Here is an 11,906-nt window from a genome sequence, read left to right as displayed (position 1 = left end):
CTCTTATCGATAGCTCAAATTGAAATGACCAACTTGAACAGTTTATAGACAGAATAAAAAAAAAAAAAAATCTTTACATAATTCTTCTCCTTTAAAAACAAAGTTATAAAAAAAAAACACAAAAAAAAGCACAACACGTGGAAGTATGTATGTCTCTTGTTTCTGTTCTGTTCTTTTTCTTCTTCATTTTTCCACCTTGTCTTTCTGTCCTCAGACATTCTTGCCAAACTTTATTACTTTTCTGATGTACGTTTTCCTCCATAATTTCTGGTGTGCTTGCAGTATCTTGTTTCTTCAGAAGTACATGTACATGCAAAACCTCAGCTATTGGCATTCCATTCCTTCTAGAGACCTAATGCTGCTTGTGTAAACTCATAAAAATTCCAAAACAGCCGACTTTCGCATCCGTATCCTGCTTAATAAAATCACACCATAATTTACCCCCAAAAAGGCAAATCATTCGCCATTTTCCTTATCCACACACGACGACTACATACGCCATGTACGCTGACTTGAGCAGATCGATGATACGAACAAAACGGACAAATATCACAACCACACTTTCCTTAGATTTTTCCACATCATCTGATATCGTATGTGACAATATGTGACCAAAATGCTTTCTTCAAAACTTTCCGGCTTAAAAAAAAAAAAAAGGTGTCAAAACTGCACTTCAGTAATTACCCTAGATGTTTTGTCGCTATTCACACTTCCATTAAATTATGCTCTGCGGCTCCTGCTGTAGCTCCTAATCCATCTTCCTCAGTGGCTGGCCCCGCAGCTCCCTCGGTGCCTCCCTTTCACCCCTTCCATCCCACACAGAAACGCACCTAACTATTCACTCCTCCCACAACCCACATGCATACACACATCACTATCACCTCTCCCACACAAACACACATTGATATCATCTCATTACCACTCCATCCACACACTCACCTCACTATCACCCTTCTAACCCCTCACACCAACCCACCCCTCTCACACCCACACAAACACACCTCAATATTACCAATTTACCCCCCCCCCCACACACACACACTTCACTATCACCCGTCTAATCTCTCACAGAAACACACTTCACTATTTTTTTTAAAAAAAAAGTGCACACCTAGTTACCGTAATAAAAATAGTATTTCCATTTATTTGAAAGCAGGATAAAAGAGCATTGTACAGTAAATTAAATGCCTCGCTCACGGGCATAGGTGCCGCGGCCGGGGATCGAACTCCGGACTTTCCATGTATAGCCAGGCGCCTTAGACCACTCGGCCACGGCACCTCCACTATCATCCCAAACAAACACACACCCACACACGCAAATCGTGGTTTACCATTTTCCGGAATGGTGTATCATGCAGAATTAATATGTAGATATTATTTTTGGTGCGGTTTTATTTGCACAGAAACACGTCTTACTATCACCCCTCTCACTCCTCACACCCACAGACACCTATCATCCCTCTCACACACACACACAAAATCATCCTACCCACGCACAAACAAACCTCCCTGTCACCCCTCTCATCCCACACAAAAACACACCTAACTATTCACGCCCCCCACACCCCACATGCAAACACACATCCCTTCATCCCCCATACACACACCCCTATCACCGGTCTTACCTCTCAGTCTAGTGGTTCTGACTCTCTCCTTTGAAACAGAGGTTTGTGGGTTCGAATACTAGCCAAGGTTTATTTTCCTTCAGCAAGAAATCCATCCACACTGTGCTGCACTCGACCCAGGTGAGGTGAATGGGTACCCGGCAGGAGTAATTCCTTGGATGCACTGAGCGCCGGTGATTGTAGCTCGAACTAAAGCCGGGGTAATGATAGCAGCGCTCTGTATCCTCTGGCAAAAAGCGCTTTATAAATCCAGCTATTATTATCATTATTTTTATTTAGTAAACATTTTCTTCATTGACACATTCATGACAAATATTTTCAAATCTTCAAATCTATTTTGTCTCTGAATTAGCGTCATTCGGGGGATTTTTTAGGGTAGTCCTTCGATTTGTTTTCATCAAACAGTTTCTCGATGTATTTTAATCCTTACTTTGTTTCTTACTTTTTTGTTACTTTTGTTACTTTTTTTCATCGGTCCCCTTTCTCTAATAAATGTGTAAAATCTAGAACTAAGGATTTCCAATTGTTTTCACTGTATTCTATCCACTGTGAAAGAAATCAATATCTTTAAACGTTGAGATCCATAATGGTAAAGGGTTACTTAGTGTCAAACACATAATAAACATATTTAATATTCTTATCTATTTCATGTTGGCTTTCGTGTAGAAAATGAACATATGTCTGAGAGAAGCAAACATTGTATGGTTGTTTTCGCGTCAATGACGTTTATATTATCTCATTATCAAAACAATATGAGACAAGATAAATAGCTCCATGGTAAGATGTTGTGACTCAGCAGATAAGTCTCCGGACTTTAAACCACACGGTCTGGGGTTCGAGCCTCGCCGCAACACTCACGTTCTTGGCAAGCCGTTTATCTACATTTGCCACTCTCAACCCAGGTATCATAAAAGTGTACCCATTTTTTTTTCAATCATTGAATGCTCAAACGTCCGGAGGTAATAGCCGGGGTAATAGTTTACAGCGCTTGTGAACATTGTATTAAAGATAAATTCCAGTAGTGCGCAGTAAACACTGATTTCACGAGAAAGTCTGTAACACAAGGCTTAAAGGGGAATCCAACCCAAATAAAGACTTATTTTATAAGAAAAAGAAAAATCAGACAAGTTGATAGGTGAAAGTTTGGACAATATTGGACAAACAACAAGAAAGTTATGAATTTTTAAAAGTTGTAAATATTGGTAATCACTATACCCATGGAGACTTCAAATTGGCCGCATATGGGATGTCATAGTGATGTAAGGCAAGGACTACTCTTCCATGTACTCCAATACATATTATAGCTAAAATGTCATTTTTTCCAAAAGTTTTATTTCAAATTATATTTTTCTTTCATGAGGACATAAAATAATATACTACCAGGATTATATTTAGATTACTGCCCCAGGGGAATAGGTACTTAGGAGAAAACCACAAATCTCTGATAATAAAGTACATGGCCTATGGGAAAGTTGTCCTTGCCCCTTGTCATAATTTACTTACCCAGTTGCCAATTTGAAATCTACATACTATTAGTGATCTCAATTTTAAAGCAGCTATCACTTTCTTATCGTTTGTCCGCTTTCTTTCAAACTTTCGCCATTCTGTTTAATTTATTTTTCTTCTTCCCAACACAACATTTTATGGCCAAGGCTGGATTCCCCTTTAATTGTCAGAACATCAGCGAAGATCTAGATCTGGTACAGCTACATAAACTGAACTTCGTGAAATCTTGAAATCTACGCTGAAAAATGTTCAGACTGAAGATCCCCAACACAGATAAGCGCACGTGGGACAGTGCATAATTATTGCTTCGAATTGTGGGCCCGACGCTCTACCCGAATCCTGTGCTTATTTGCTGATTTCTCAGCAATTACACATTTTTTTTCCAGAATGCTGTGGCACATACGTTTTATTTATACAAACAGACACTTTGGTGGTCATGTCATTGGATTTTGTACAAACTCATTTTGATATCATTACCAAAACTAGCATTTACCTTTAAGCAATGTAAAAATGTTGCATATTATTTTTTTGTGAAGGTACATGCCAGAATCGGGTGAAAGCTTAATTGCCACTCGACCTACAACCACTTCGATCCTTAGCCAAAGCCTAGTTCGTCTACAACCAGTTCGTCTAATCTTCATTTAGGCAATTTATAGTTTTTCTACTAGTTTACAGTAAAGCAACACTTTTCGCACATGGTCTGACAACTCAGAGTCTATACTAGATGAACTGTTGATGATTCAATCTCTACAATATGAAGGAGAATTCACCCTTATGGAAATGGCATGCGATTTAGGGAAAAACTACGCAGTGGTCATTGAAAATAGAGTCCTTACATTAAAATATTAATTCCGTTTCTAAATACTGTCAAAATTTGAAACTTAGATGAGATACAAGACACTATTTTAAACACAGTCGCATATCGGAGTGCTTGGAGTTTCCATGAAAACTTCAAAACTTGTTTTCTGCTTTTCTTATTTCTTTTTACTGAATTATTTCTACATTCATTTAAGTGCTTTTGTTGGTTATTATTGATCAATTTTAATCAGATTTTACATCATTTTAAAGCTTAGGAAGAGCTTTTTCAATCCGAAAGAGTTATTTGAGAGTTATTATTATTGTTTTTCTTTGGTTTGGGATGGCGAATCATTACCCATTACACAGTTACATAGAAAGAGCTTTTTCAATCCGAAAGAGTTATTTGAGAGTTATTATTATTGTTTTTCTTTGGTTTGGTATGGCGAATCATTACCCGTTACACAGTTACATGCACGACTCACGTTCCTGGTTCATCCGTTCATGCAGTGTGTTTAGTGTGCGAGCAAGCGTTCCATCTAGTCATGTCTCGCAAGTCCCACTACGTTGAATAATAAAACCGTTTTTGTTTTACGTATAAGTACGTTTGCAAACCCTCTTTATTTTTTTGAAGTTATACATGTAAATGTAAACGCTCTTCAGCTACCAAGTAAACAAAATGACCGGTTTTTATTAATGATTGACCAGTCGTTCGTAGGTCAAAACGGACAAACATTTGTCAATTCGCCGTTTGTCTGGTTTCTTGTAGTAATAATAATTCCTTGTAGATATCCGAACTAAGGTGTGACACTAGGTTAACATTGAATGAAGTTGGACACCTAGGTTTTGGGGGATTTAGCGAATATTATTCCTAATATTTACCGGGTAAGTGGACAACAACAATCAGATTTCGTTTATTTGGCACGGCGTGAATTCCATTTTAAAGATTATGGAGATCTCTAACAGTATTTTGAAGTGATGAAGTGAGATTTGATTTGTTGTTGTACCTTGATTTTAAAATTCAATGCATCTTAGATGATTATACACGGTAAATATTGTATTTATTTTTTATATAATTTGTTGAGGTGATTTATTCATTTTATACTGATTTATTAAAAAAAAGTTATTTGTCTCACGTATTATGTTGAAATATATGACCATAATCGTGTATATCATATGGTAGTTTACCAATGTTGATTTATACAAGTATAGGCCTATTTATGATGGGCATGTATGTAAACGCGAGGTAGTTCCTAAATGAAAAAAAATGTAGACACCGTCAAGGATTTATGAAAGAGAAAAATGATATATTGGCAGGACAAACTACATGATTGTTTGATACTAGTAACATGGAAATATGATCGTTCAGATCTGAACTTTGCGCAAATGGTGTATCTTATGATGCGTGTGCCTTTGGATAGAGTGCAAGGAGATCGAAAAGTTGGATACGCGTAGATTGCTAATAGGCTTGAATATCAATGATTCAGATATTTTTTACTCGGTTTGGTCTTCTCCCTCTTAACAATCATAGCTATTAGTAATGATGTTGATAATGACGACGACAACATAATAATGATGATGATAACAACAACAATAATAACAATATTGAAATGATAATAATAATAATAATGACAAAAATAATAATAAACAATGATAATAATATAGGATTTGTATAGTGCACGTATCCATCTTGCTAGGTGCTCACGGCGCTCCTATATTACCCCTGCTAAGCTAGTCTACCGATTCTGGTAGGCACAGCTTTTTGAGGAATTACTTCCTGCCATTACCCATTTACCTCACCTGGGTCGAGTGCAGCACAGTGTGGATAAATTCCTTACTGAAAGAAAATACGTCATGGCTAGGATTCGAACCCATGACCCTCTGTTTGAAAGGCGAGAGTCAGAACCACATGGGCGCCCACATAAATAATAATAGTGTATGATAATAACAATGATGATAATGAATATTATAATAATGATAATAATAATAATAATATGCACAATTATATAGCTACAAATGTTTGTATGCGCTACATACTATAAACCCTATTACTGACCATAGGCTCGAGCATTGAAGGAATTCCTTTCATACAAGGTACCCATTTTTACTACACCTGGGTGGAGAGTGACAAATGTGGACAAACGGCTTGCCAAAGGACGCTAGTGCTGTGGTGGGATTTGAATCCCAGACCTTGTCAAGCGTAAGAAAAAAGAGGTTCACTTGATCTGAATACCATAAAAGACGGTGCAAAAATCTAACTGCATAATTACCTCGCTTTGAACTATCGAAACAAATTTTGGGCGCTTTGTTGCTCTGCCCCTCCCCCCTCTCCACTTACCAATTGAGATTAGTTTTTCATTCGATTTATATTTCTGATGGAAATTAATTAAGTTTCTTGAAAATGCATGCTTACACAGAAAATGATTATTATTTTTTCTTTTCTATCTTATTGTATTTCAGAAATATGAAATATTTAATTGCAACGCTCATCCTCTTTACATTGCTCGGTAAGTTAACAACATAACATCCATAACTTTATATTATTATCTGAGGGGCCCATTTCCAGCGAATCATTATTAATTCATATCGGTGATTTAGAGGGTTTCAATATTGTTTTCAAATCTAAAGTAGAAAATTTATATTGCGTGTATTCTTTTCTTTGTTAAATATCCATGATATATGTGTGGATATTCTTTGTAGGAAATTAGGGGAGGGGGAATCAAAACTGAAACTCGACAGACGGAATGTTTTGAAAAACGCTCCTCTTGGCCAGTCCTAAAAAGAATCACGATTGATCCAAGTAATTTCAATTGTATGGAAATTCATCCATATCATATTTCATTTCTAAAGGAAAGTAGCTCAATCTGCTTCTCAAACAAAGAGAAGCACGATGAATCTTAATGATGATTGTTTGAACATACATCATATCTAAAAAACATTTTGAACAAATTTGGATTTGAGATGTTCTTCCATACACTGCAAAAACACCGATGTTATTTCAACACCAGCCCGGAGTGTATATATCACCACACCAGACAGACTGGTTGTGTCTAACACCAGGCTCCCCTAACACAAAAGTTAGCGATTGATCGTACGCTCGATTTTTTACGATTGATTGTAAATTGTAGTCAATGGATTCAATTGTAGAAAAATGTTGTACGATCATTGCTTAGTTTTGTGTTACAGGGCCTATATAGGTCTTTATACCACACCAATTAGTTTTTTACTCCAAATTGATGTTTTTCATACTTCTCTGGTGTAGTCATATAGATTCCGGGCGGGTGTAACACCGTTATTTTTGCAGTGTCGCTGTGTGTGATGAGGACCCTGTTGTACAAAGAGTTACGATTGATCGGATCAATTGTAACTCTATGGAAATCCATCAGTGATGAGGGCCCTGTTGTACAAAGAGTTACGATTGATCGGATCAATCGTAACTCTATGGAAATCCATCAGTGTCATAATTTTTTCTACAAAAAATTGCACAATGTCCATTTTTATTCCAGGAGAAGCGCAGTGAATTTTCAAGAAAACAATGAATGCATGAATACACATCACAGCTAGAAAATATTTTGAACAAATATGCATAATAGATGTTGACGTTGCTGGTCGACCATAGTTGCAATTCATCGGATCAATCACAACTCTTTGTAAGACGTGGCCTTGATGTCATTTTTTTCCATTTCATTTCAAGGTGTTTCATCGGCCTACTACTGCTACGTCTGTGAAAGTGATGACTATTTCAACGGAGCAACGTGCACAGACCCATTCGCAAAGGGGGACTCCGCTTTAGCCAAGAGGCAGTGCTCTGGCGACTGTTTCGTAAGCATAATGTTGCTTCAAATATTGAGCATATGAATTTACATGAAATAATGAGAAACAAGAGTCTGTAGTCAGGATTCTATAACATATACATTGTAATGTATTAGTGTATCTAAAAAGAAACGGTGATAAATCAAATCCCTGGGGGAGGAAGCTCCCTAACCTGGATTCTTATGTAGGATCTGGGATGCGTTTCATTAACATTTTCGTCTGACAAGTTGTCGGATCTGACAAATTTCCTTGATTTCGGTTGACTATGAAGCACTTGGTGACACAATTTACTAAGGCTGTTTGCTCATAATTCGCTTTTATAGGTGGCCCTTATGTTATTTTTTAAAACCTAAATTCCTTTCGCTCTCAGAAAACTTTTGATAAAATATTGATTTCTTTTATTATTTTGTTGCGTGTCTTTTCAGAAAGAAGTTATAACTTATGAAGATGGTAGGCAAAAGTACCGAAGAGGATGCGATGCCTGCTCGGACGAATGTTCTACAGTAGGAAACACCAGAACCTGCAGATATTGCTGCTATGGGCAACTGTGTAATAGCGCCACCAGCGTCCGCTTCAACATTGTTGCCATGTTACTGACGTCATGTTTAGCGACTATTTACTACTTCCTTTGAAATTGTAAATGCATTTTTTTATATTTCCATAATCACAAAACCATCATGCGTTCTCAATTTCAAGGATTGAAAATAAATCCAGGATCCCGTAACACAAAGGCTATTGATTGATCGTACGTCTGATTTTTACGATTGATTGTACATTTTAGTCAATGCATTCAATCGTGAAAATATGTTGTAAAATCACTCCTGTTTCGTGACCCTGATCTGCAGTGATCAATGGTTTGATTTTAATCCTGGTTGTATTAAAATTTCAATTTCTTAGCTTTGAATTCAGATTCAAAACAGATAATTTCAAATCCGCAAATTGAATTTTAAATCCCATATCCTGCCGGTCACTATATTCATAGCAGATCTTGATTTACTTTAAATCCACGAAATTTAAGCATGGCTTAATCACGTCTATACAGTTTCCTTCAGAGCATCTCAAATCGATTAAGGAATACATAAGTAGGGTGTTGACCATGATAAGTTACTCTGAATCCCATACTTCCCTGCTCTGAGCAGAGCAGTCAGTAAAACATTTTATTTATACCTCAGACAGGTGTGCTTCAATTTCATTATTGATTGTGTGTGAAATGTCGGCTACAACCACAAGTTGATTCGATTTTAACTTGGAATTGGAAGTTGGATTTGAATTTGAATTATGAATTTGAAATTGAATTTGAATTTCATATCGAAACTGAAATTCAAATTGAATTTGAAATCTTGATTTTAGTTTGGATGTGGCTTAAGTTGGATTTTCATTTAAATCCAGAAATAAATAATATCATGGATATTATTATGTTTTCTTTTCACCCCCTGCATTTCTACAATGAATCGTGAATTAACGTTAATTGTAATATTCGTGACATTTGTGTTCTTTAAATATGCAATAATAAGCTAGGTCTATATCACGTCTTCCTTGACTTCCTAGCTTGCATCCTTAAAACTTTGCAATATTTTATAAACGAAACTCTAAAGTTAAAAAAAAGAAAATTATCAACGTGCCTTTATTAAGCTAGAAAAAATGATACATCAAAATCATATGTACCAAGATTATGGCCTCATTTGCTACTAAGATACTTTTAATCGGTTATCTGTGGTATTTTTCTATGTATTTTGGAATAAACTGTGTACAAAATCGTGATCATAATAAGGCTAATTTATTTGCAACCGACATTAAAGCATCATCTTTGTAAATCAAATCGAGCTAGTGTGTATTCGTTATTCATTGAAGTCTGTCTGTCCTTCCCCTCTCCTCTTGTCTGTTTTTCATTCTCTATCTATCTATCCATCTATCTATCTATCTACCTATCTATCTGTCTGTCTGTGTGTCTTTATGTGTGTGTGTGTGTGTATGTAAGGGTGTATGTATGTATTTATGTATGTATGCATGTATCTATCTATCTATCTTTCTTCCTTCCTTCCTTCACCTCTTTCTTTCTTTCTCTCTCTCTCCCTCTCTCTCAGTCTCTCTCTTTCTTTCTCTCTCTCGTATGTCATTTTGGTTACATTTCGGCATTTTTGAAACCCCTACCCGAATATCAGGGGGTGCTGTCAATGGGAAAAAAAATACACACAGCATCCCCGCTTCCCAGGGACGTGTCCATTCTTGTAAATTCGAGTAATGAGATAAATAGTAGTAATTCATTACTTTATTAATATTCAAATCGTTCAAACAAAGAAATAAAATATATACGAATATAGAGGGAGCGCCCAGGACATATCTGAGTAACAGAACAAGCAGGGCATGCATAAATAACATAGATTATATTAACATATACAATACATTACTATAATTACCCCGAATCAAAATATTAAAACAAGCATGAAATTATAAAGAAGTACATTGTTTAATAGGAAAAAAAACGTGAGCTAAAGCAGTTGAGAAAAGAGAGGTGGAAACTATAAAAGAAGGGAGAGACAGTACATACAAAGGTGAAATAAAATAGAAGCGAGAGAAGGAATGAGAAAGGGGGAGAGTAAAAGAGAGAGAAGGGAGAGAGAGGGAGATGGATGGGGGCTGGTGAAAGATGGAGAGAGGGGATGTGTGAGAGAGAGAGAGAAAAGAACATGTGACTTCCAGGGAATTACATAAATTCGAATGATTGCACATATACCCCGACACAGGCAAATGACCAGATTACAACGTTTCTTCCTTCCTTGGATACATAATTATAATTGGGTATTTTTTCCCCTTCCACAGCATACACTCTCAGACAAAAAAAAAACTGTATTGGGCTGGTGAACGCGTGAACCCACCAACCGCTATTCCAGCCTGAAAACTAATCTAAAATCTGTAATTTAAAATGAGTATTTTATTTCGAAAAAGGGACATTTTTTTTTCGAAAAAAACACATTTTTTTGGAAAAAAAGGGAATTTCCCATTTTGGAAAAAAAGCATTACCATGTTTTTTTTTTCTTTTTGAGGTATAAGTGCCCCCTACCTCATCCCCCCGGCGGGTGCAACTTTCGCCAATAGGGGGGGGGGGGCGATTTTTTTTTTGAAAGGGTGGCCCTAACAGTCAATAATTAGCTTTATTCTTATGTAATCATCATAAGCTCTTTTTAAACAATGCGAGCGCCATGCGCGAGCTATATATATTTTTAATATGATGGGCAATATGTTTGTGACAGTCTTGGAGGTCTCGAGGCAGGCTTTGCCAGTCCTCGGCCTCGTCCTCGAGCCGAGTCATCGAGGCCGGGTCCCCGGGTTCGAGGCCGGAAGATTTAATACTAATCTGGTGAATTTAAAAGTCAGTATCGTAACAATCGTAAAGGAATAGTGACAAACTGACAAGCTAAGATGATGTTCCCAATTTTTCCCGAGATAACTTACCGAAGATAGCATTCTTCTCTCTCGTATGAATGTCAGGAAATGCTGGTATATTTTCAGCACTTTGAGATTTATGAAATACAGTATCTCGTTAACCTACTGATGTTGTGTATATTGCTGCTGATGAACTTTCGAGTTTTTGTCAGCTTCTCTTTCTTTAATTTGCGTTCTTCTTCTGTTATTCGTTTTTTCCCTTCACCTTTCTGCTTTCCTTTTATTGTTTGCTTAGATAGCTTTCTTCTTCCCGATCACCTTTTCTTCTTCTCCTAATTCTCCTACCTCTCCCTATGCTTTTCTCCTCCCTCTTCTTCTTCTTTGTTGTAGAAGGACGTGTCTCGAGCGAGCTCCAGAGTTTTTGTAAGTTTTGTTGAATTTACACTGTTTTATTTACAGTTTTTTAAACTAGTGTACTACTAGTACACATTTATAACCATACCAAACCAAGTCCACCTATTATTTCTTGTTAATAACTTGTATTTTCAAGGATTTTTGTGTTGACCTTGTGTCAGGATTTTTTTGGCCACTATGGCCAGTAAAGCCGGACAGGCCTCCCGGGACAAGCCGGGAACCAGTTCGGCTCAGGCTGCCGTTCCTTTTTCTGCTGCCGAGCCTTTTACGTCCGTGAGCAGAAACAATGGTATCTCTTTTGTGGCTGCTGCACATGTTCCTATTCATGATTACATAAGGGCATTCGCAGACACAATTCCAGCCCATTGT

General features: G+C 36.9%; 1 protein-coding gene across 1 annotated transcript; it reads left to right on the top strand.

Annotated features, from left to right (window-relative positions):
* Window positions 1-4,661: 4,661 nt before the first annotated feature.
* Window positions 4,662-9,552, top strand: LOC121416573. The gene is made up of 4 exons (XM_041610065.1): window positions 4,662-4,811; window positions 6,387-6,433; window positions 7,621-7,748; window positions 8,165-9,552. Exons 2-4 carry the CDS (start codon window positions 6,391-6,393, stop codon window positions 8,369-8,371), a joined length of 378 nt encoding a protein of 125 aa, XP_041465999.1. The 5' UTR covers window positions 4,662-4,811; window positions 6,387-6,390; the 3' UTR covers window positions 8,372-9,552.
* Window positions 9,553-11,906: the final 2,354 nt, after the last annotated feature.

The sequence above is a fragment of the Lytechinus variegatus genome, chromosome 6 (genome assembly GCF_018143015.1).
Source record: "Lytechinus variegatus isolate NC3 chromosome 6, Lvar_3.0, whole genome shotgun sequence".
Classification (NCBI taxonomy): Eukaryota; Metazoa; Echinodermata; class Echinoidea; order Temnopleuroida; family Toxopneustidae; genus Lytechinus; species Lytechinus variegatus.
The sequence above is the reverse complement of the archived record's forward strand: the minus strand, read 5'-3'. Positions and strand labels throughout refer to the sequence as shown.

Coding starts and splice junctions, on each gene's coding strand:
- LOC121416573 (XM_041610065.1), top strand. CDS start 6,391: ATGAAATATTTAATTGCAACGCTCATCCTCTTTACATTGCTCG. Junction 6,434..7,620: donor CATCCTCTTTACATTGCTCG/GTAAGTTAACAA, acceptor TTTCATTTCAAG/GTGTTTCATCGGCCTACTAC. Junction 7,749..8,164: donor AGTGCTCTGGCGACTGTTTC/GTAAGCATAATG, acceptor GTGTCTTTTCAG/AAAGAAGTTATAACTTATGA.